General features: G+C 58.1%; 1 protein-coding gene across 2 annotated transcripts in view; it reads right to left on the bottom strand.

Moving 5' to 3' along the window:
- Window positions 1-1,823: 1,823 nt before the first annotated feature.
- The window catches only part of RPTOR (regulatory associated protein of MTOR complex 1), a 99,575-nt gene continuing 78,679 nt past the window's right edge, over window positions 1,824-22,719 (bottom strand). For both annotated transcript variants that reach the window (XM_084218414.1, XM_084218415.1), the window contains 11 exons: window positions 22,459-22,564; window positions 20,282-20,396; window positions 19,779-19,903; window positions 18,145-18,249; window positions 15,967-16,014; window positions 9,861-9,967; window positions 6,867-6,994; window positions 6,431-6,517; window positions 4,951-5,067; window positions 4,053-4,182; window positions 1,824-1,964 (listed from right to left, as the gene is read on the bottom strand). In XM_084218414.1, coding sequence (XP_084074540.1) covers window positions 1,896-1,964; window positions 4,053-4,182; window positions 4,951-5,067; window positions 6,431-6,517; window positions 6,867-6,994; window positions 9,861-9,967; window positions 15,967-16,014; window positions 18,145-18,249; window positions 19,779-19,903; window positions 20,282-20,396; window positions 22,459-22,564 — 1,137 coding nt within the window. In that variant the 3' untranslated portion in view covers window positions 1,824-1,895. The remainder of the gene's footprint in view (window positions 1,965-4,052; window positions 4,183-4,950; window positions 5,068-6,430; window positions 6,518-6,866; window positions 6,995-9,860; window positions 9,968-15,966; window positions 16,015-18,144; window positions 18,250-19,778; window positions 19,904-20,281; window positions 20,397-22,458; window positions 22,565-22,719) is intronic.

The raw sequence follows: 22,719 nt of genomic DNA, 5'->3' as shown, positions 1-22,719 counted from the left end.
CATCATCATCCCCAGCACAGGGACAGTTCTGAGCCTTCCTCACTGCATCATCCTCCTCTGCACAGGGACAGTTCTGAGCCTTCCTCACTGCATCCTCCCCAGCACAGGGCAGCTCTGAGCCTTCCTCACTGCATCATCCTCCTCTGCACAGGGACAGCTCTGAGCCTTCCTCACCGCATCATCCTCCTCTGCACAGGGACAGTTCTGAGCCTTCCTCACTGCATCATCCTCCTCTGCACAGGGACAGCTCTGAGCCTTCCTCACTGCATCCTCCCCAGCACAGGGCAGCTCTGAGCCTTCCTCACTGCATCATCCTCCTCTGCACAGGGACAGCTCTGAGCCTTCCTCACCGCATCATCCTCCTCTGCACAGGGACAGTTCTGAGCCTTCCTCACTGCATCATCCTCCTCTGCACAGGGACAGTTCTGAGCCTTCCTCACTGCATCATCATCCTCCTCTGCACAGGGACAGCTCTGAGCCTTCCTCACTGCATCCCCTCTGCACAGCTGGCAGTTCAGAGGGGTTCTGAGCCCTTCCCTCTCACTGTGCTCCCCTCAGCTCACTCTCAGAAGGTTCTGAGCCCTTCCCTCTCACTGTGCTCCCCAGTTCACTCTCAGAAGGTTCTGAGCCCTTCCCTCACTGTGCTCCCCCTAATTCACTCTCAGAAGGTTCTGAGCCCTTCCCTCTCACTGTGCTCCCCTCAGTTCACTCACAGAAGGTTCTGAGCCCTTCTCTCACCCTGCTGGAGCCTGCAGGTCCCGTGGCACTGCTGGAGGAGCACTGGCAATTCCTGCAGGGAGTTCTGCCCCTCTGGAAGGAAAGCTGTCCTTTGGCTGTGCTCTCCCTTCCCACAGCCATCCCCAGCCCCAGAAGGGATCCCAGGGTACAAAACATTCATTATTCAGACGTGGAAGGTGCAGAGGATGAGACAGCTGGGACGAGGGAGCTCAGAGCTGCCTCCCTCCTCCTCCTCAGGGATTCTCTGTGCTCGGTGCCTGCTGCCCCAGGGAGCCCCAGCCGTGGTGTGCAGCCCCAGGTGCCCAACCCTGGCCTCTGGGGGTGCCCAGCAGCCCTGGGGAGCACGGGGAGCAGCAGGGCAGGGCTCTGTGGCCGTGCAGGTGGCACAGGGACAGTGGCACAGCAGGGCAGTGCCCGAGGTGCCCCCAGCTCCCACGGGCACCCTGGGCCCGGCTGGAAGGAAGGTGGTGACACCAGTGACACCAGTGACGTGCTCCAGGCTCGCTGGGACGTTGGAGATCTTCGCTCCCTTTCTTCTCTCCTCTTCCTCAATGCAGCTTTAGGGTGTGGGCCATGCTGCCCTGCTCCTGCCATCTCCCTGAGCCCCTTCCTGCAGGATCCCTGCCTGCCCAGGTCTGTCCTTGCCTCCAGTGGAGAGCAGGCTGCAGGCAGGGAGGAGGAGGAGGGTCATGCTGCCCTGCCTCCCTGGCAGCTGCATCCCACGCTGGGGTGGCTGCCCCGGCCCGGGAGCTGGGTTTGGCACGGGGTTGGCAGCAGCTGGAGGGTCCTGTGGAGCTGGAGGTGAGTCCTGACAGTCCTTGAAGAACCCACGCTGCAGCAAAACAAGGAACAAAGACTAAAACAAGACCCTTCCAAGGGCGTTGCCTCATCCAAGTCCTTCCGAGCTCAGGAGCCGTGTTTCTGACAGAGAAGCCAACCAGTGGAAACAAAAATAAATGTTCCTTTTCTGTAGCTTTTAGAGGATATAGCTGGAAAACAAAACAAAACAAAACCAGGAGATTGTCTCTTCCCCTCGTCAAACCCATCAGTAGCTAAGTCAGAAGAACAAATGTTCAAGTTATGGGGTGCAGCAGCAGCCAACACGAAACATTCAAGTCGATGATTTCTCTATGTACAGGAGCCCCGCCCTGGGGCCGTCATCTGATCCTCTTCTCCACCGAGTACACCGAGATGTAGAAGTCATTGCTGCCGACGGCCAGGTGGGGCTGCGGGAGAGCAGAGGGACAGACAGACACGGTCACACCTCACCCGGGCTGGGAGAGCCCTCTGGGGCCACCCACAAGGACCTGCCACCCCTCCGCACCCTGTCTGGCCCGGGACACCCCAGGGACGGGCACCCCGAGCCTCCCTGGGCAGCTCCAGTCCCCGAGCCCCCTTTCCGTGGGGAAATTCCTGCTGTGCCCACCCTGAGCTCCCCTGGCCCAGCCTGGGGCTGCTCCCTCTGCTCCTGTCCCTGTTCCCTGGAGCACAGCCCGACCTGGGCTGTCCCCTCCTGCCAGGAGCTGTGCAGGTCCCCCCTGAGCCCCCTCTGCTCCAGGCTGAGCCCCTCAGCCCCTCCTGGGGCTCCAGCCCCTTCCCAGCCCCCTCAGCCCCTCCTGGGGCTCCAGCCCCTTCCCAGCCCCTCCTGTGACCCACTCCAAGGTCCAGGTGTGGAGCAGTGGCAGGCACAGGTGACAGTGACATTCAGCAGGGACATCCAGCTGCTCCACAGCTCTGCAGGAGTTACAGGCCCATTTCAGCCACAGGGAAAAATTATGGGCACTATTAGTTGCCAACTGCCAACATAATTTCTCTAAATGACTGCAAATCTGCTCGTTAGGAGCCATGGCTGGGCTGAAAATGAGAATTTCCTGCAGTGAGGGGACCTGGCCCCTCTGGACAGGGCTTTGCTTTGCTTGTTTAACGAGCAAACTGCTCTTCCCATTACATATTAAATATTTGTGAGCTGATCTGCAGGTTTCTAAAACAACTCTCATAACTCCCCCCAATTTTCCCATCCATTCATTGTTTTCTCAGGTTTTCCAGCTCCTCCATTTATTCTCCTCCCTGGGTTAGCAAAGGGACCTCCCTCCTCCTTGAGCAGTACCCAGATTCTCTGTGTAAGCACTGCAGAGCCCCTCAGCTGTGACAGACCCCAACATCTCCTGCTCTGCTCATTCCAGCTGTGACAGACCCCAACATCTCCCTCTGCTCTGCTCATTCCAGCTGTGACAGACCCCAACATCTCCCTCTGCTCTGCTCATTCCAGCTGTGACAGACCCCAACATCTCCTGCTCTGCTCATTCCAGCTGTGACAGACCCCAACATCTCCTGCTCTGCCTCATTCCAGCTGTGACAGACCCCAACATCTGCTCTGCCTCATTCCAGCTGTGACAGACCCCAACATCTGCTCTGCTCATTCCAGCTGTGACAACCCCAACATCTCCTGCTCTGCCTCATTCCAGCTGTGACAGACTCCAACATCTGCTCTGCTCATTCCAGCTGTGACAGACCCCAACATCTCCTGCTCTGCCTCATTCCAGCTGTGACAGACCCCAACATCTCCTTTCTCTCCCTCATTCCAGCTGTGACAGACCCCAGAATCTCCTTTCTCTCTCCCTCATTCCAGCTGTGACAGACTCCCAAATCTCCTTTCTCTCCCTCATTCCAGCTGTGACAGACCCCAGAATCTCCTTTCTCTCCCTCATTCCAGCTGTGACAGACTCCAGAATCTCCTTTCTCTCCCTCATTCCAGCTGTGACAGACCCCAGAATCTCCTTTCTCTCTCCCTCATTCCAGCTGTGACAGACTCCAGAATCTCCTTTTTCTCTGCCCCAATCCAGCTGTGACAGACTCCAGAATCGCCTTTCTCTCCCTCATTCCAGCTGTGACAGACTCCAGAATCTCCTTTCTCTCCCTCATTCCAGCTGTGACAGACTCCAGAATCTCCTTATTCTCTCCCTCATTCCAGCTGTGACAGACTCCAGAATCTCCTTTCTCTCCCTCATTCCAGCTGTGACAGACCCCAGAATCTCCTTTCTCTCCCTCATTCCAGCCGTACCAGCTCACACCTTTAATTCCACAGCTCTCCCATGCTCCCGAGGCGCAGTTTCTGCCTGCCCAGCCCCAGCTGTGAGTGAGCAAGGCCGGGAATTCAGGGACGGGGGAGCGTGAGCCTGCCCGGCTGCGGCACCTCGGACAGCTCCGGGGCGGCGGCGGGGCTGAGCTGGGCTGGGAGGGCTCGGGAGCCGCTGGAGCTGCAGAGCTGGGCTGGGACAGCTCTGCCCACCCCCGGGGCAGCAGCGGGTACAGACCCAGTGAGGATGGAAGGCCAGGCAGCTGATGGCTCCCACTCTCTGGCCCATGAAGCCGTCGTAGTACTTGATGTTGTTGATCAGCTCCCCGTTGCCGTTGTAGATGGCAGTGAACTGGTTCATGGAGCCACTGGAAGGGAAGGGACACAACTGGAGTCACTGGGGGTGCTGGGAGGGGACAAAATTGCTGCTGCTGCAGCCCCTGGCTGAGCTGTGTGCCCGGCCATGTCCCTGAGTGGGAGAGCATTCAGTGAACCACAGCGGGCTGTGCTCCCTGGGACAGGAAAACACAGAGAACTGGTGCCCAAACACACCCAGTGCACCCCAAACTGGCTGTGGAGCAGCTGCTGGTCCCCAGGCAGAGCCCAGGAATACAGACACAGAACAGGGAGCCAGTGTCCAGGGTTCACTGAGGGATAAAAAAAGGGATAAAGCTCCTGAGCAGCAAGCACAGGAAAGAAGCTGCACTGCTGGGGTGGGGTTAAAAACAGTAGAGCCAACACCTCCCCATGAATGTTGTCTGTGGAGAGAAATCATCCTCTCCAGGGATCGCAGAATGGTTGGGGCTGAGAGAGACCTTAAAGCCCACCTTGCTCCATCCCCTGCCATGGCAGGGACACCTCCCACTGTGCCAGGCTGCTCCAGCCCTGTCCAGCCTGGCCTTGGGCACTGCCAGGGATCCAGGGGCAGCCCCAGCTGCTCTGGGCACCTGTGCCAGGGCTGCCCACCCTGCCAGGGAAGGATTTCCCCCAGTGTGCCGTGTACCCCTGCCCTCTGGCAGCGTGAAACCACCCCCTCATCCCGGCACTCCAGCCCTGCTGCCTCCCTGGGATCCCCTGGAGCCTCCCCGTGCTCCCTGCAGGGCTCACTGGGCTGCAGGGTGAGCAGCAGCACTCACCAAGCAAACAGGTTGGCCTGGGGGTGGATGTCGAGGGCCGTGAGCCCCTTGACGATCTGCAGCACCTTCATGGACTCGGGCATGCGGGGGTCGAAGAAGCGCACGTCCCCGTTGACACTGCAGTGACACAGGCCAGGCTGGGCCAGGGCCACGGGGGCCAGAGACCTCAGAGACCCCAGAGACCCCCAGAGCCCCAGGGCCAGAGCCCCCAGAGCCCCCAGAGCCCAGGAATGCAGCTGCTGACCCCAAACTGCTGACCCCAAACTGCTGATCCCAAATTGCTGATCCCAAATTGCTGATCAGTCACTGCTGATCCCAAATTCCTGATCAGTCACTGCTGATCAATCACTGCTGATCAGTCACTGCTGATCCTACAGTGCTGATCAATCCTTGCTGATCAGTCACTGCTGATCCCAAATTGCTGATCCCACGCTGATCCCTCACTGCCTCTCTCACTCCCAGCCCATTGCTGAGTGTTCCCTCCCTGCTCTGGCACTCCCAGTACCCCCAGCCCCAAACTCCTGCTGTTTGGGAACCTGCAAGCAGAGCGGATGTGCTGGTGCCACCCTTTACCCCAGAAGTGTCTGGACACCAGCATCTCACCACGTCCTGTCATTTTTTTCCTTGCTGCCAGCTGAAGGAGGGGGAACTGGGAGGAACTGGAAGGGAGCTCACAGCTCCACAGCCTGAGCTCCTCTGACCTTTTGAAACCCAACATTCCCTCGCAGCTCTGCAGCCCAGGAGCAGCTCCCAGGCTGGAAGGGCTCTGAGGAGAGGGCACGAGCAGCCCTCAGCCCTGGGCACAGGGACCTGACCCCTGGAGCTGCTGGAGGAGCTTATGGAGAGGAAGATTAAAAACTCCAATATGGGAGCTCGACAAATCTGGCAGCTGCATCGCATAATCCCCTGTCTGAAAATCTTAATACATTTTTGCTGGCCCATCCCCCGCCTCAGGAATGTTCTGAATCCCAGAAAATTATGCTTTGTTTCCATTTTCTAATCAAGAGAAAGAGGCTCTTTGTGTGCAAACGGTGGCTTTGTGACAATAAATTCTGTTCTGCTGCTCCTTAATGGCCAAATCAGTACCTGCTGCTCTGGCTGCAGTGTTTACCAGGCAGCAGGGATGGATTTAGGGAATTGCACAGGAATCCTGCCCAGCAATGTGCCTGCCAGATGCACCTTTCTCCTCCTGCTCCCTCCCAGATGTCCCCACGGAGATGTCGGCAGCGAAGCCCCCTCACCACGAGATATTCCACAGGCAGCTCCTGCTCCCCTCCCTTCCCCAACACCCCTGGTGATTCCAGCTCCTCGTTCCCCCCAACCCCCCAGCAGCCTCCCAGGGGGAGCCCCACATCCCTCCTGCCTCCCTGCACCCCGTCTGGAGCAGGAGGATCCCTGAGGAACCCCAGAGCTGCACCCTGCTGGAAACCAGGGAATAGCAGAGTGTGAGCGGCAGGCAGCCCCAGGGGAGCAGCCTCACCTGACACTCATGATGTTGCCCTCGGGGTGCTTCTGCAGGTAAGCCTTCACCACCCAGGCCGTGTGCTCCCGGTAGGTCATGACACGGCTGGGGACAAAGCACACTCAGAGGTGGCAGGGAAAAAGGGGAAAGGGGAAAGGAAAAGGGGGAAAGGGGAAGGGGAAAAGGGGAAAGGGGGAAGGGGAAAAGGGAAAGGGGAAAGGGGGAAAGGAGAAGGGGGAAAGGAGAAGGGGGAAAGGAGAAGGGGGAAAGGGGGGAAAGGAAAAGGGGGAAAGGGAAGGGAAGGGAAGGGAAGGGAAGGGAAGGGAAGGGAAGGGAAGGGAAGGGAAGGGAAGGGAAGGGAAGGGAAGGGAAGGGAAGGGAAGGGAAGGGAAGGGAAGGGAAGGGAAGGGAAGGGAAGGGAAGGGAAGGGAAGGGAAGGGAAGGGAAGGGTTACCACTCGCTCAGGGCCATCCTCCTGTCGAAGACGCGGATGGAGCCATCGCCCAGCCCCGCCACGATCAGCGAGCGGTGGGAGTCACAGGACAGGCTGGTGACACAGCTGTCAGCTCCCGTGGGAATGTCCTGGGACAGACAGACAGACAGCAGAGTGTTGGTGACACACATGTGGGTGCCATGGCACAGGGAGAGAAAGGGCGAGTTTCTCCCAGTGGCTGTGGGAACTCTCAGGGAGTGTAAGGGTGGGATGAGCTGTAGAGTACAAACAGCCTGTGCGGGGTGGGTTTTGTCCCTCTGTCCTTCTCAAGGACAGTGCCTGGGGAAGGTGTTTTTGTCACCCAGCCAGTCAAACAGAATGTAGGTGTCACTCTATATAAATGGTGTGGTTCTCTTGAATAAAGCCTCCTTTGCTCTTTCTGCAGCCCTGCCCCTCACCTGTTCCTGTGTCACTCCCAGTGCAGGAGTGGCAGGGGCACACTGGGGTTAGGTGACAACAGCCAGTGCTCATTGGTGGACACCTCCTTTTAGGAGGGATTCAAAGTTCTGGTGCTCAAACCTTGGCTGGTTGGGTCCTGGCACTGCTCAGCTCACTGGGTGTCTGCCTGGAGGATGCAATGGGGATTCTTGTCTGGCTTCCAACCTAACCCAGCATTGTCTCACCTGGGGACTTGTTTACTCCTATTTTGTACCCAACCAGGCTGGGAGCTGGGGTCTGTCATGGCCAGTTTTATCTGTTCAGCCCACAGACCTGCTGTAGCTGTGGCACACCACGGCCTGGCTGCAGGGCACTTCACTCAGGCCCTGACCCAACATCCTGCCCCATCCCCATCCTCATCCCCACTGTCACACCCAGCAGGGTGAGGCAGCTCTGGTGCCCCTGAGCCCCAAAGGGACACTCTGGCCCAGCCCCAGAGCAAGGCAGGCAGTGCTGTGCCTCCTCCTGTCGCTGCTGTGACAGGGACACCCAGAGCATCTCATCAGAGCCCTGTGCTGGGAAGGGGACACGGGAGAGGCAGCTGGAGCTGCAGGGACAGCTGTGCTGGGAACACACCGGGCACCCACGCTGCCACTTCCCCCCTCTTTGCTTCTGGAGGCAAAAGAATTGCTCAGAATAACCCCTGTGCCTGTTGGGAGGAAAACCACGTTGTTAAAACCAGCAAAAAAGGCTGAGCAGCACTGTGAAAGCAGGAGTGACGAGGATGGAATGGGCTGGGTCGGCAGGGCCCTTAGAGCCCCTCTCATTCCACCCCTGCCAGGGCACAGCTTCCACAGCCCAGGGCTGGGCAGGGGCTCATCCCACACCTCACTCCTGCCTTAGCCCGGGCAGGATCACCCCTGGGGCCGCTGCTCCAGCCCGGGCTGAGCAGGGGGAGCCTCCAGGGCTGGGGCTGCTGCAGCCTCTGCCCACCCCCGGCTCCTCCTTTGAAGCAGCAACACTCAGCAGAAGTGCAAATGAAGCACTGGTTCCTCCAGCGCTGCCAGAGGTGCGGGTTTCGGGAGTTCAAAGAGGGAGGCGCCTTTATCTGCCTCGATTATCGCCGCTCTTTGTGCTGATTCTCACTTTCCCGGGCACTGAGTCAGGAAGTTCCAATCACTTGAATTTCAACACCCGATCTTTGCAATTAAAAAAAGAAACAACGTGTTTTTAGATACTTTCGGTGCAATCATTAATCATCATCATTTAAAAGATTTTCGCCTCCTGGATTTTGCCGCTCCCTAATTTGCATAGAAAAAATAATATGTGAAAGTAATTAAGATGAACAGAGGCTTAATTATCCCGCATCGCAGGGTCAAAGTGTCGCAATTAATGTTCATCCAAGGGTAATTAATTTCGAGAAGCTTTGAAAACTCCACTTCCTTTTCATTCCAGCATGGTGCCTCCATTCTCACCGACCACCTGCTTCTCCTTGGAATTTCTGAGAAACTCCCACGTGATTGTGGCTGCCAGGGGCTCTGGCAGGGCCTTTTCCCTGTTCTGTGGGGGTGTGTGTGCTTTCACAGACTTCTACACTACTCCAGTTACCTGGTATTGTGAAATCCAACTGCATCCCAGAGCCCTCCTCTTCATCCCAGAGCCCTCCTCTGCATCCCAGAGCCCTCTCAGCATCCCAGAGCCCTCTCAGCATCCCAGTGCCTGCCTCTGCATCCCAGAGCCCTCTCTGCATCCCAGAGCCCTCCTCTGCATCCCAGAGCCCTCTCAGCATCCCAGAGCCCTCTCAGCATCCCAGTGCCTGCCTCTGCATCCCATAGCCCTCTCTGCATCCCATAGCCCTCTCTGCATCCCAGAGCCCTCTCTGCATCCCAGAGCCCACCTCCCCATCCCAGAGCCCTCTCTGCATCCCAGAGCCCTCTCTGCATCCCAGCCCCACCTCCCCATCCCAGAGCCCTCTCCCCATCCCAGAGCCCTCCTCTCCATCCCAGAGCCTGCCTTCACATCCCAGAGCCCTCTCAGCATCCCAGAGCCCTCTCAGCATCCCAGAGCCCTCTCTGCATCCCAGAGCCCTCTCTGCACCCCAGAGCCCTCTCTGCATCCCAGAGCCTGCCTCTGCATCCCAGTGCCTGCCTCTGCATCCCAGAGCCCTCCTCTTCATCCCAGTGCCTGCCTCTTCATCCCAGAGCCCACCTTCACATCCCAGCCCCACCTCCCCATCCCAGAGCCCTCTCTGCATCCCAGCCCCACCTCCCCATCCCAGAGCCCTCTCTGCATCCCAGAGCCCTCTCCCCATCCCAGCCCCACCTCCCCATCCCAGTGCCCTCTCCCCATCCCAGAGCCCTCTCCCCATCCCAGTGCCTGCCTTTGGGTTGCACAGCCTCAGCTCCCCAAGCACGGCTGCCCACCCAGAGCAGCAGAGCAGCTCCAGGGGAGCCCTGCCCCACTCCCCAGTATCTGTGGGGTGTGACTGACCCGGGAAGGGGGCCTGGGGCAGGGGGGCTCCTCACAGAGCAGTGCCAGGGCCGTGGCAGGGAAGGTGCTGGGCCGGGCAGGCGTTACCTGCACTTTCATCTCCCGGTCCGTGTCCCAGATGCGGATGATCCTCACGTCCCCCGAGGTCATCAGGAGCCCGGTCTCCTGCTCCCAGTCCACCACCATCCCTGCTCCTGAGACACAGCAGGGCAGGGTGCCAGTCAGTGCCAGCACGGGCAGAGCTGCCCCCTGGAGCTCTCCTGCCCCGAGCTGCAGAGCCTGCCAGAGGAAATGCAGGATCACACAGGCACAGCCCACCCAGCCTGCAGCTGGGATCAGTCAGCTGCTCCAGGATCAGCCCCAACGCTGCTGAGTGCCGAGAGAAGCCAGGGAGGGGAGCTGCTGGGGCCAGGGCAGTGCCCAGCACCACGAGAACACCAAATGTCATTGAAGAGACCCAGCTGGTGCCACCCCACGCAGCCAGACCTGAGAGCTCCTGGACTGGTTCCCCTTCTGTCAGGAGGCTGTGGGAGATGCTCCTGGCCGAGGAACGGCCACGCCAGGGCTGCAGGGGAGTGAATTTAACCCAGTTTGCTGCAGGACTGCTGAGCAGGGGAGCACCCTGCAGTGCCAGCAGCTCACACACCCTGAGAGAGCTCCTGCTCCTCATGCCCGAGGGCACAGAGCCATCTCCGGGGGAAGTTCAGCACCGAGCCCCGTCCACACCGCGTTCACAACACAGACAAACAGCCCGGGAGCACCACAGGAGGGAACCAGAGAGGAACTCCAGGCTTGGTGTGTGTTTGCAGCCCCTCGGGAGGGCAGGGACAGCAGCAGCATTCCTGCCTCACACAGCAGCATCATCCCTGCTTCTCAGAGCATCACTCCTGCTTCTCAAAGCAGCGTTCCTGCCTCTCAGAACAGAATTCCTGCTTCTCAGAGCACCATCCCAGCCTCCCAGAGCAGAATTCCTGCCTCAGAGCATCATCCCTGCTTCTCAGAGCATCATCCCAGCCTCTCAAACCATCATTCCTGTTTCCCAGAGCAGAATTCCTGCCTCAGAGCATCATCCCGGTCTCCCAGAGCATCATCCCAGCCTCCCAGAGCACCATCCCAGCCTCCCAGAGCAGCCTCCCAGCCTCTCCTCCACGGCAGCCTGGCTCTCTGGTGCTGAGCAGTGTTTCATAAGCACCCAGACCTGGAGGCAGAGCCCTCTGCAATGCAGGACTGCAGCTCCTGCCCCAGCACTCCCAGTGCCTCCATCCCTGGCTCTCCTCTCCCCAGCTGCTGGCCCACGAGGCACACACCTGCACCTGTCTGGCTTTGCTGCCAGGAGCCGTCCCCAGCAGGACACCCAACCTGCCCCGAGGTGCTGCTTGGTCACCACGGGGCCACAAGTGCCTGGTAGCAGAACATCAGGGTTCCAGAGCACAGGGAGCAGCAGCACACCCTGTGCACTCCCAGGTCTGCTCCAGGTGATGGAACGACCTTGTCTGGCAGCTTCATGGAAAACACTCTGCACACCCCAGTGGGCTCCTGACCCTGCCACACCCACGGGGTCACTGCTGTTTGCTGGCACTGCCTCCCCTCCCTGCAGGCACTCTGGGCTGACCTGGGAGCCTGCACCTCTGTCTCAGCCCCAGGGATTGCTCCTGCAGCCCGCCTGGCAGCTGGCAGGGCTGGAGGGGCAGGCAAACACGCAGGCAGGGCTGGGCACGACAAACAGCAGCGAGTGTTTGCATTTGTCACCTGCCCAGGGCCCATGGGACAGGACAAACGTGGCTCTGAGATGGATCTGGCCATTCCCATCCCTGTGCAGCTCAGCAGGCAGAGAGCTCCCAGGCAGCCCCACGGCTCCCAGGAACATTCCCCAGCCTCAAGAAAAGGTTTCCTTCTGAGCAGCACCAAGCCCTGGCCAGCTCTGGGTCCAGGGGCTGTTCTGGGGAGGGGCACAGGGAAGGTGAGTTTGGGGCAGAGCTGGCATTTTTTGGGATAGAGCTGGCATTTTTGGAGGCAGAGCTGGCATTTTTGGGGCAGAGCTGGCATTTTGGGGGGCAGAGCTGGCATTTTTGGGATAGAGCTGGCATTTTTGGGGCAGAGCTGGCATTTTGGGGGGCAGAGCTGGCATTTTTGGGGGCAGAGCTGGCATTTTTGGGGCAGAGCTGGCATTTTGGGGGGCAGAGCTGGCATTTTTGGGGGCAGAGCTGGCATTTTGGGGGGCAGAGCTGGCATTTTTGGAAGCAGAGCAGGCATTTTTAGGGGTCGAGTTGGCATTTTTGGGGGCAGGGCTGGCATTTTTGGTGCCTCTCTTGGTGTGCCTGTCAGGAGTTTGTCCCTGAGGATATTCAGCAAGGACACACAGATGGGCAGGGAAAGCCTCGCTGAGGGAAGAGGCTCCAGAGGGATTACACAAAGGTTGCCATGAGAGACAAGCAGATGGAAAGGACAAGGGCTCACTCCCAACCAGGCTGGGAAAAAGGGAGGGAGATGATCACAGAATGCTGGAATGGTTTGGGCTGGAAGGGACCTGAACAAGCAGCTCATCCAGCCCTGCCATGGCAGGGACACCTCCCACCACCCCAGGCTGCTCCAGCCGGGCCTGGGACGCTTCCAGGGATGGTGCTGCCTGGGCTGGGGCTGGACACCTTGCAGTCCTTACTAAAACTGAAATAGTTCAGCTCAGTTGCTGCTCCCTGCAAGAGGCAGGAGCAGGATTTGGATCATCCCAAGCAAGGATCTGCCTGGAGGTGCCTGTGCTGAGCCCTGGGCTGGGGGCTCTGCTCCTGCTGCACCTGAAGCAGAACTCCAACCGGTGTGAGGAGCAGAAAAGCCCTCACACAGAAATGTCAGTCACTTGGAAGTGTGTGAGGGGAAGGAAAGCTTCCTCTGACTGTGAAATGTTCCATCCAGAGCTGGCACTCACAGTATGGAGTGAGACAGAAATAGCTGAACTATTTCCATGTACAAGCATGGCAGAGATGATCCAGGATTGGCTCATGTTTCCATGCTCAATTCAGAGCATTTTGGGATGAGGAGTGAACGTGGGATTGAATACTAATGATCATTTCCTTTTTAATTAACAGAGGTCCTACTCCAGGATGTTACAACTGAGCCTTCAGCCCACCCACAGGGCTTTGGCTCCTGGGCTTGGCACCTGAGCTGCTCCTCACTGAGACCCTCCTGCCCACAGGTGCTGCCCTGAGCACCTGAGCTGCTCCTCACTGAGCCCTCCTGCACCTCTGAGCACCTGAGCTGCTCTCACTGAGCCTCACCTGCACCCCTGAGCACCTGAGCTGCTCTCACTGAGCCCTCCTGCACCTCTGAGCACCTGAGCTGCTCCTCAGTGAGCCTCACCTGCACCTCTGAGCACCTGAGCTGCTCCTCCCCAGCCCCTCCTGCACTCCTGAGCACCTGAGCTGCTCTCACTGAGCCTCACCTGCACCCCTGAGCACCTGAGCTGCTCCCCAGCCCCTCCTGCACCCTGAGCAGCTGCCCAGCCCCAGAGCTGGCTCTGCCCTGTCACTGTCCCAGCTGCTGAGAGCAGCACAGGGGCCAGAGCTGGCAGAGCCCCTGGCACAGCCCCTGGCACAGCCCCTGGCACAGGGCAGTGCTGGAATGCTGCTGCTCCCAGCCCTGCTGCAATGCATCAGGAGCTCAGAGCACACTTTCCCCCTAAGGGATATAATGTTCTTAGATAATGAGCAGCAAATCTTCCACAGCTCAGGGAAAGGAATTTTTAAATGGCTCTGGTGGAGGTGTTGGTGTTTTTGCTTTGGGTTTTTGTTTTTCTTTTGTTTGTTTTTGAGCCCTTTAAAGGCAGCACTGGCAGGCCTGTGTGGCTGAGTTTATCCACACCAGCAGCTGTTCCTGAAGGTGGAAGTGCCCATGGCTGCTCCCTCAGGACTGCCCCTGGGCCTGAGAGATTGGCCTGGATGGGACAATTCCATGGATAAGCTCCAGCACCACTGTGGTGAAGGCAGCTGCATCCCCAACATCTGCACTGCCCTGGAACGCCAGGGAACGTGGCCAGGCTGTCCTTGGCATTTCAGAGGAGTCAGGAATATCCATGGAACACAGCACAAAAGCATCCTGGGCTCTGACTGATCATTTTTAATCACGGGCCCTCCTGGTTGAGCAGTGAAGCACATCCCTGCTTCAATTTCCAGGAAGCAGTGGGAGGGTTGGATGACCTCACTCGTCATTAATTTCTACAACATCCTCTCAAAAAGTGTCCCCCTCCTCCTGCCAAGGACTCTGCAGTGAGGGACAGCAGGAGCTGGGATGCTGGGAATTCAATTAAAAGAACACAAACCCCTGGAGCTGCCATTTCTCCAGTGAATTTATTGCCATCAGATAATCTGCCCGGAGCTGTGCCAGAGCCCCTGCTGATGGGGGCTCCTGGGAGGGGTGGGAAGCTCCCTGCTGCTCCCCCTGCCCTTGCTCTCAGGATGAGCCTAAGCTGATGCCTTGACCAGCTGCTGGTGCAGGCTGGAGCTGTCCCCCTGTCCCTTCTGTCCCCCTGTCCCCCCTGTCCCCACCCAGCCTGGCCTGGGGCACTTCCAGGGCTGGGGCAGTATCCAAGCACTGCTGATGCTGCCAGGGGAGCACCAGTTCCTGGGGCTGCCCTGGTCACCAGGAGGGCAGAGGCAGCTGGAGAAGGATTTCATGGGCCTGCCCTGAGCAGGGGCTGCCCTGCCCTGCAGCAGCTGCATCATTGCTCTGGAATTCCCTGAACTGCTCCTGCCCAGGGATTCCCTGAACTGCTCCTGCCCAGGGATTCCCTAAACCTGCTCCTGCCCAGGGATTCCCTAAACCTGCTCCTGCCCAGGAATTCCCTGAACTGCTCCTGCCCAGGGATTCCTGAACTGCTCCTGCCCAGGGATTCCCTGAACTGCTCCTGCCCAGGGATTCCCTGAACTGCTCCTGCCCAGGGATTCCCTGAACCTGCTCCTGCCCAGGGATTCCCTGAACCTGCTCCTGCCCAGGGATTCCCTGAACTGCTCCTGCCCAGGGATTCCCTGAACTGCTCCTGCCCAGGGATTCCCTGAACTGCTCCTGCCCAGGGATTCCCTGAACTGCTCCTGCCCAGGGATTCCCTGAACTGCTCCTGCCCAGGGATTCCCTGCAGCCAAGCCCTGCTAATTTTAGCCTTGGCTGGGGGATTGCAGAGGCAGGCAGCAGCAGCAGCAGCCACACATCAGCTCTGCTCGCTCCTGCCCCAGCTCCCAGAGCCAGGGGATGTGCTGAACTGCACTGAGGAGCTCTGAACCAGCCCCTGCCAGGAGCCTGGCTGATGAATCAGTGCAGACACAGCCAGCTCTGATCAGTCAGCAAAGATCAATAATTGATGAACATCCTGAGGTGACACTTCCCCCAGCAGGGATGCCCTGACACATCAACCATCTGCTCCCCACCCCTGGGGAGAGGAGCCAGGATCCAGAGCCTCCCAGACCCTGCAGATTCCATGGGACAAGGCTGGGGACTGCCCCCCCTCCCCTCCGTGCAGCAGAGCGGGATCTGTGGCATTTGTTGGAGTCCCAGGATCCCAGAGGGGTCTGGGTTGGGCACAGCCCACCCAGTGCCACCCCTGCCATGGCAGGGACACCTTCCCCTGTCCCAGGCTGCTCCCAGCCTGGCCTTGGGCATTTCCAGGGATCCAGGGGCTGCTCTGGGCACCCTGCCCACCCTGCCAGGGAAGAGTACTCCCATGGATCCAACCTACACTTCCCCTCTTTCCTCTGTGGCCCATCTCTGCAAGGCTCCACGGCTCTGAGGCTGCTGGGAAAGACTCCCCAGCACCTCCTTTCCACAGGAGCTTCACAAACAAACCCCAGCCAGACCCAGGGCAGCTTGGTGCTGGCTCCACTTGGAACCTCCCTCTCAAACCCTCCTGCCCTGGGATGCTTTGAAATGTCCCTGGAGAAGAGAGAGTCCCAAATCCCCCAGCTCCTGTGGCTGACAGGATCTAAGGGAGATGCCCCTGCCCAGCAGGGCTGTGCCTGCCCTGGCAGCACAGATCCTCCCTGCACTCCTCACGGGCACAGACACGGGGCAGGGCAGGGCAGAGGTGGCAGCAAAGCTCCCCAGGAGCCACAGGGAGCCAGAGACCCCTCGACCCACAGCAAAACCCCAGGCAGCCACCCCAAGGAGCTCCTGCCCACCCCCCGAGCACGGAGACAGGAGCAGCACTCACCTCCCTGCTTGCTTCTGTCCAGATAGATGGACACCCTTCGGGCCAGACCTGTGGGGAGACACGACCAGGGGGGCTGCTCAGGGCCAGCCAGAGCAAAGCCCAGCCTCAAACAGGGACTAGAGACAGCAGCTCAAATGGAGGAACGTGGAAGAGAGGCAGCAGCAGCAGCCAGAGCAGCTGATGCCTCCCTCCCTCACTGCAGCACAGCATTTCTGGGAAGGCAGCAGGAGCACACAACACAGAGCCCAGCACTGCCAGGACAGACAGACAGACAGCCAGCCAAGGAGCTCCTGGGAGCTGCACAAACCCCTGGGAGCCTGGGGCTGCTGCTGTGGCCCAGGGTTTGTGTGCCCACACCGGGAGAGCAGCTGTGCCCGCTGAGCTGTGCCAGTCCCACGCCTGCCCTGGGCTGTGCCCCTCTCACACAGCCCTGGCTGTGTCACTGCCCACCCCAGACAGCCCAGAGCTGCTCCCCAGCCTCCACAGGATGAGTTCAGGCATTACATGTTCCTCTCTCCTGCTCTAAGTGTGGAAGTGGCCCCACAGTCGAGTTCTGGCTGTTCTCGAGTGCAGTTCAGAGGTGAGTGTGACATTGAGACACAGGGAAAAAGCTGGGAGAGGAGGGAAGGAAATCAATAGTGGGAGCAAACAAACTCCAGGAAAACTCCTGAGCTCTGCAGCTTCAAAATGCATCCTCAGTTTTGTGAGGCAGTGCTGGACCACAGCTGTGGGCTTGGCAGCAGATGACTCTGAAGACTCTCATCTCCACGGGGACTTGCTCCACTTAGCTCCTCTGAAGTGGCTACATTTATTTCTCTCTCCACAAACAGATCTGTCCCTCTCTGCTGCCCAATCTGCTGGGAAGGTGGAAGGCAAAGAAAACAGGCCCCAGACTGCTTCAGTCCACAAGGGAAAGAAAAAGCCAAGGGGAAAAAACCCCAATCCTAAAGAGAACAGATGGAAAAGTTTCCCCATTCCTGTTTTGGCAAATGGAACCACCCAGCTCTCAGGGCTCTCTCAGCAGTGTCAGACGCTGAAAATCCTTCCTGGGTGTTAAACCCTGTCCAGAGAGAGGCAGCAGCAGCAGAGGCTCTGCCCTGGCACAGTGCAGCTGGAAGGGAAGGCAGCACAGTGGCACTGGGCTGAGGGAGCTCCAGGCCAGCATCCTCCCTGCCCAGGGCAGCCCAGGGCATTCCCAGCTCCAAGGAGCCAGATCCTGAATCCGGGGATGGCAAACATCACCCAGCAGCCAGGAGAGTTTGCTGGCACAGAGCTGCAGAGTGACACCACAAAGGGCAGCTGGGCAGAGCCAGGCCCTGCCTGCTCACAGCAGCCCCTGGCAAGGGCAGGCTCTGAATTCCTGCAGCTCCTCATCAGTCCTGGGCAGTGCCCTGAGCAAGGCAGAGCCTCAGACACAGCCCCTGGTCCCTGAGACACGGGGAGGGGCTGGGGAAACAACACACACACACCCACGGGGCAGCCCCAGGAAATGCAATGAGGAGCTGAAAGAGCTGTGTCAGGCTCCTGGGATGAAGCACATCAGTTCAGAAATGAGAACTGTCAGCTTTTAAGGTCAGGATGAATGATGGTGGTCATCTCGTGTGACCTCCTGCACAGCATGGGCCAGGCAGCCTCCCCCAGCACCTCCTCATCAATCCCACCAAGCGCTGATTGAACCCCAGCACGCCCAGGAGGAGCTGCAGCCTTGATTAGAAAGTGACACAGAACTGCCATTAGCACCTGATGGGGTCTGGGGAGGAGGGAACACCCACTCCTGGAATGCTGCAAAACCTCCTTTAACATCCTAAACCTCCTGCAATGTCCTAAAACCTCCCTTAATATCCCAAAACCTCCTGCGATGTCCTAGAACAGATTTCAGGGTTACACCAACTGGTTTTCTGGCTCCATCCCATGTGTGGCTGGGTGCCAAAGCTCCTTTTGACACCCTTTTCTGCCCAGCTTTCCTAGCATTCCAAGCAGGCCAAGGTCTCACTGTGCTGTCCTTCTGCACGTGCCAGATTTAGAGCACGCGTCCCTCTGCCACCTCCTGACCCACAATGAACGGGGAAGAACGGGAGCCAAGACTGGAGCTGGGGCTAAAGGAGGTCACAGGTGCCACCCCCCAAGCTGCAGCAAGGCTGATCCTCAGCTCCCCCCAGAAAGCTCAGTGGCACCCACCTCGTGTGGTTGGCAGCATGTCTGACAGCCCCTGCCAGGCTGTCACCATCTCCGGGTTCTTCTCCAGGTCGGCAAAGTTCTTCCACACCCGGATGGCTCCATCGTCTGGGGGAGCACAGAGCAAGAGCACAGAGCAAAGTCACTGCTGGTGCAGCTCCTGCAGCTCCTTGTGCCCCAGCAAGAAGAGGAGAAGCAGAGCTGAAGTCACACAGACCCCAAAGCCCAGAGTGTCACTTGAACACTTTCTGTTGGAGCTGTTTTCCCTCTCTAATTTACATCCACAAAACACAAGGCTTTGTTCTGCTGGAGCTGTTCTGGAAGAGCTTTTCTCCTCCCTTGAACAACACCTGACATTCAGTGTCTCTCCATTTCCTTGACATTCATTTTTCTCCAGGATTCATCTCTGGATTGGTGCCGAGGGCCACACAAGTGCCCACTCAACACAGAACAGCCCCACGGAGGCAGCAGCATCAGAGCCCAGCCCATCAGCAGCAAATCTTTCAAGAACACTGTGTATTTTTTTCAATTTGCTCCCCATCTGTGAAACTTTTGTGCTAAGAATCAATAAATTGAAAGAAATATGTCCTAAAGGCTCTCTCAGCTCCCCTTCCCCCTCCCTTAATTACACCCAACCTGTGCAGCTGAGCAGGGAGCTGGAGAAGCTGCTGAAAACACTCTGAGAGCCAGGTTTGGAATGGTTCCTCGGGAGGGGAGCAGATCTGACTCACAGCAATGCAGAGCAGAGGCTGGGCACGATCTGCTCCTGCAGCCCCTGCTCAGGTGAGATAAGGACTAGAGGGAAACTCAGACCCACCTGAGGGGTTTGTGCTGAGGCTGAGCCCTGCCTGCTCTGTGTGAACACAGCCCAAGGAACAGAGCTGCAGCTCCTGTGCTTCGGCTGCTGCACAGGTCCAGCTCTGGGCAGCAGCTTTGCCCAGCTGGAATCACCTTTCCCCAGGTGGGGGTGACCCAGACTTGCAATGACAACCAGAGACTCAGGTGGGAATGCCTTCAGCAAGTGCTGCACTGGTCAGTCCTTGGAAAGTCTGCTCGAGAGGGTTCAGCCCTGCCAGAAGAACCTGCAGGTCTGAGCCTGGAAATCCTCCTGAGCTGAGAGCAGGGTGTCACTGGGATATCTTCTGAAAAATCCCCTCGCCAGGATTTCTTCTCCTGGGCAGCTGGGAAGCTTCAGCTTCTCCACGTTTTGTTCCTCTGGAATGTGGTCTAGAGGCTGCTCACCAACAAGTGAATCTTTGATTGGTTCCATGGCAATTGTTTTCATAAATGACCAATCCCAGCCCAGCTGTGCCGGACTCTCTGGTCAGCCACAAGATTTTATTACCCTTCTTTTCTAAGCTTTCTGATGTCTCCTTTCTCTTTCTTCAGCATAGTTTTAGTATACCATTTTCATAGAATAGAATAGAATAGAATAGAATAGAATAGAATATCATAATATAATAAATCAGCCTTCTAAGAACTTAGAGTCACCTCTCATCTCTCCCCTCGTCCTGGAGACCCACAACAATTAATAACCCCACGGGGGGAGGATTGAGCAGTCGGTGGAGGGCCCAGAAGGGGTGCAGAGCAGCTGCCCCGGGCTGGCAGCGTGCCCAGAGCCCTGCCAGGGCCCTTACCTGTGGCAGTGAGCAGCAGGGAGCAGTCCTGCCCGTTCAGGTACTCCATGGCCGTGATCCGCGTGTACCGAGGGTTCCCGTTGTGGAAGTAGTCCAGCTTCTCCCCCTTCTCCCAGTCCCAAAAGCTGTGGGAGAACAAACAGCACCTGAGCTTCCCGTGCTCTGTGCCAGCTGTAGAGAGCCACTCCCTACCCAGTCTGGGATCTCTCCTTTGCAGCTTGCCATAGTTTGATTAATAACACGAAATCATGCAATGATTTGGATTGCAATGACCTCCAAGCCCACCCAGTGCCACCCCTGCCGTGGCAGGGACACCCCAACTGTGCCAGGGTGGCCAATCCCCAGCGTCCAGCCTGGCCTTGGGCACTGCCAGGGATCCAGGGGCAGCCCCAGCTGCTCTGGGCACCTGTGCCAGGGCAGGACCTGTACACCTGCCCCCCTGAAGAGAGCCAGGACGGGGTCCCCGCTGTCCCTGCCGTGACCCCCAGGTCCCCAGCCCTCACCAGATGCTGTCCTTGTCAGCCACAGCGATGCAGGGGGTGAAGGGGTGGAACTTCACCACGGAGGGCACGCCAGGGTTCCTGTTGAGGAAGATCTGATCGTCCAGCCGGGAGATGCCTGGGGGACAGCAGCAGCTCAGCTCACACCTGATGGCCCCAGGGACGGCTCTGCACAGCCCCAGCCTCCCTGTGCCACCAGGCACCCACCCCAGCTCCCACCAGGACACCCCCAGCCCTTCCAGGGGTTCCTCAGACCACCCCAGCTGTCTCAGCTCTTGAGGTACAAACCAGGAACTGTGGTGACAAACCCTGCATCCTCTTTGGCAAGCCAGGAGAACAAGCCCAGCCACACCCAGGGAAAGGCCAGTTTGTGTTGAGGGAAAAACCAACTCTATTTATTCAAAATACAAAATATGGAAATGCTTTTTTTTTTCCAGTTTAAAATACAGCATTTCACTGTAGCTTGTGGATTGTTTATTTAACTTTCCATTTGAGTCCCCTTAAATTTTAGGTTAATTTGCAAATGAAAAATGTATTTTCCATGGAGACCTTAAAATGATGGGTAAAGACTTTTCCCATCTTGTCTTCAGAGCAGTTTGCTATTCACAAACAGTGTTGGGACCCCAGCACTGCTGGGTTCTGGCACTCTCTGAATTCATCACACAAACCCCTAAACCCAGGAGACATCCATTCAACCCGAGCTTGTTTTAGAATGCATCCATTGAATCTAATTTTCATTAAAAGCTTGTAAGTCTATTTTAATTCTTTTTAATATTTCCCGTTTTCATTATTTTTTTAATGAATAGTGGCATTTCAGTCACTCAGGTCAAGCAACCAAATATGAACACTGTCTAGAAAGAGATTTAACTTCTCCAGGCAAGCATGAAAAATCCCCTTCTTTGTATTCCATCAGATCTCTCAGGCCATCTCCTGGGCTCCAGGATCATTTCTGTATTTCTCTGGTTGATGATATTCTGCAGTTTCCACACTGCACTCACAGGAGCAGCCTCCCAGAGACAGGGCTGAGCCCTGGGCACTTTTCCTTCAGCAGACTGGGATTTCCAGCCCTGTGTGCCTCCAAAAGCAGCCCTGGGAGGAGCAGCCCCCAGCCCAGGGCTGCTCCTGGGAATGCCTCGGGGAGGGCACCAGCAGCTCCTGGAACTGTGGCTGCCCAGCCTCTGCTGCTCAGGGCAGGCAAAAACTGAGGAATGCAAATTCCTCAGGAAGCTTCATTAGGTTCCACTTTATCCGAATAAATTCCTGTGCTGAGAGAATTCCCAGCCCAAAGCTGCCTCAGAGAGGGCCAGACATTCAGCCCCAGGTTCTGGGGGAGCTCCTGCTGACCCAGCAGGGACCTGGGGCACACTGGGAGCAGCACACACACAAACAGCCCAAATGAAATGGGGTACAAGGAGTAAACCAGCACTCCCAGAGCCCAGCAGAGCAGGGAACGTCAGAGACATCCCTGAGGTGCCTCCTGAGCTGGGGGGACAGCTCCAGCAGCTCCACACTGTGCCATGACCACGCCTGGCCCACAAACCCTGAGCCTGCAGCTCTGCATTTGACCCTCCAGCATTCCACCCTCCATCCTCTTAAGAGCAGAGGCTGAGCTGGTGAGCACAGCCAGCAGCTGAGAGCAGAGAGGTGGGGCAGCAGCAGGGAACACCTGCAGCAGGAGCTGGGAACACCTGCAGGAGCTGGGAACACCTGCAGGAGCAGCTGGGAAACACCTGCAGGAGCAGGGAAACACCTGCAGGAGCAGGGAAACACCTGCAGGAGCAGCTGGGAAACACCTGCAGGAGCAGCTGGGAAACACCTGCAGGAGCAGCTGGGAAACACCTGCAGGAGCTGGGAAGCTGGAAAACACCTGCAGCAGCTGGGGAACACCTGCAGGAGGAGCTGGGAACACCTGCAGCAGCTGGGGAACACCTGCAGGAGGAGCTGGGAACACCTGCAGCAGAAGCGGGGAACACCTGCAGGAGCAGGGAAGCTGGAAAACACCTGCAGGAGCAGCAGGGAACACCTGCAGCAGGAGCAGCAGGGAACACCTGCAGCAGGAGCAGCTGGGAACACCTGCAGCAGGAGCAGGTGCCCCGCCCTCAGCAGCCTGAGGGGCTGCAGGGCCATCCCTAATTGGGCTCAGCGCTAATTGGGGCTCCCAATGAGCCGGCAGCACTCACCCTTCTGGATGATCTTCTGCGCCTGCTTGCGGACGCGCGCGTTGCGCAGGAAGCGCCACTCCCGCTCCTTGCGGATCTGGCTCTCCAGGTCGTGCTCCTCGGGGATCTGCCAGGACAGGGACACACACACACACAGGAGCAGTGAGCCCAGGGGCTGGCTGAGCCATGCCACAGTGCCCGTGGTCCTGCCCCTCTGGGTACGACACACACTGCTCTCTCTGCTCTCCTCAGCATCACGGAGCAACCCCGAGGCCAAGGCGG

The sequence above is a fragment of the Fringilla coelebs genome (genome assembly GCF_963513975.1).
Source record: "Fringilla coelebs genome assembly, chromosome: 19".
NCBI classification, from domain to species: domain Eukaryota; kingdom Metazoa; phylum Chordata; class Aves; order Passeriformes; family Fringillidae; genus Fringilla; species Fringilla coelebs.
The sequence above is the reverse complement of the archived record's forward strand: the minus strand, read 5'-3'. Positions and strand labels throughout refer to the sequence as shown.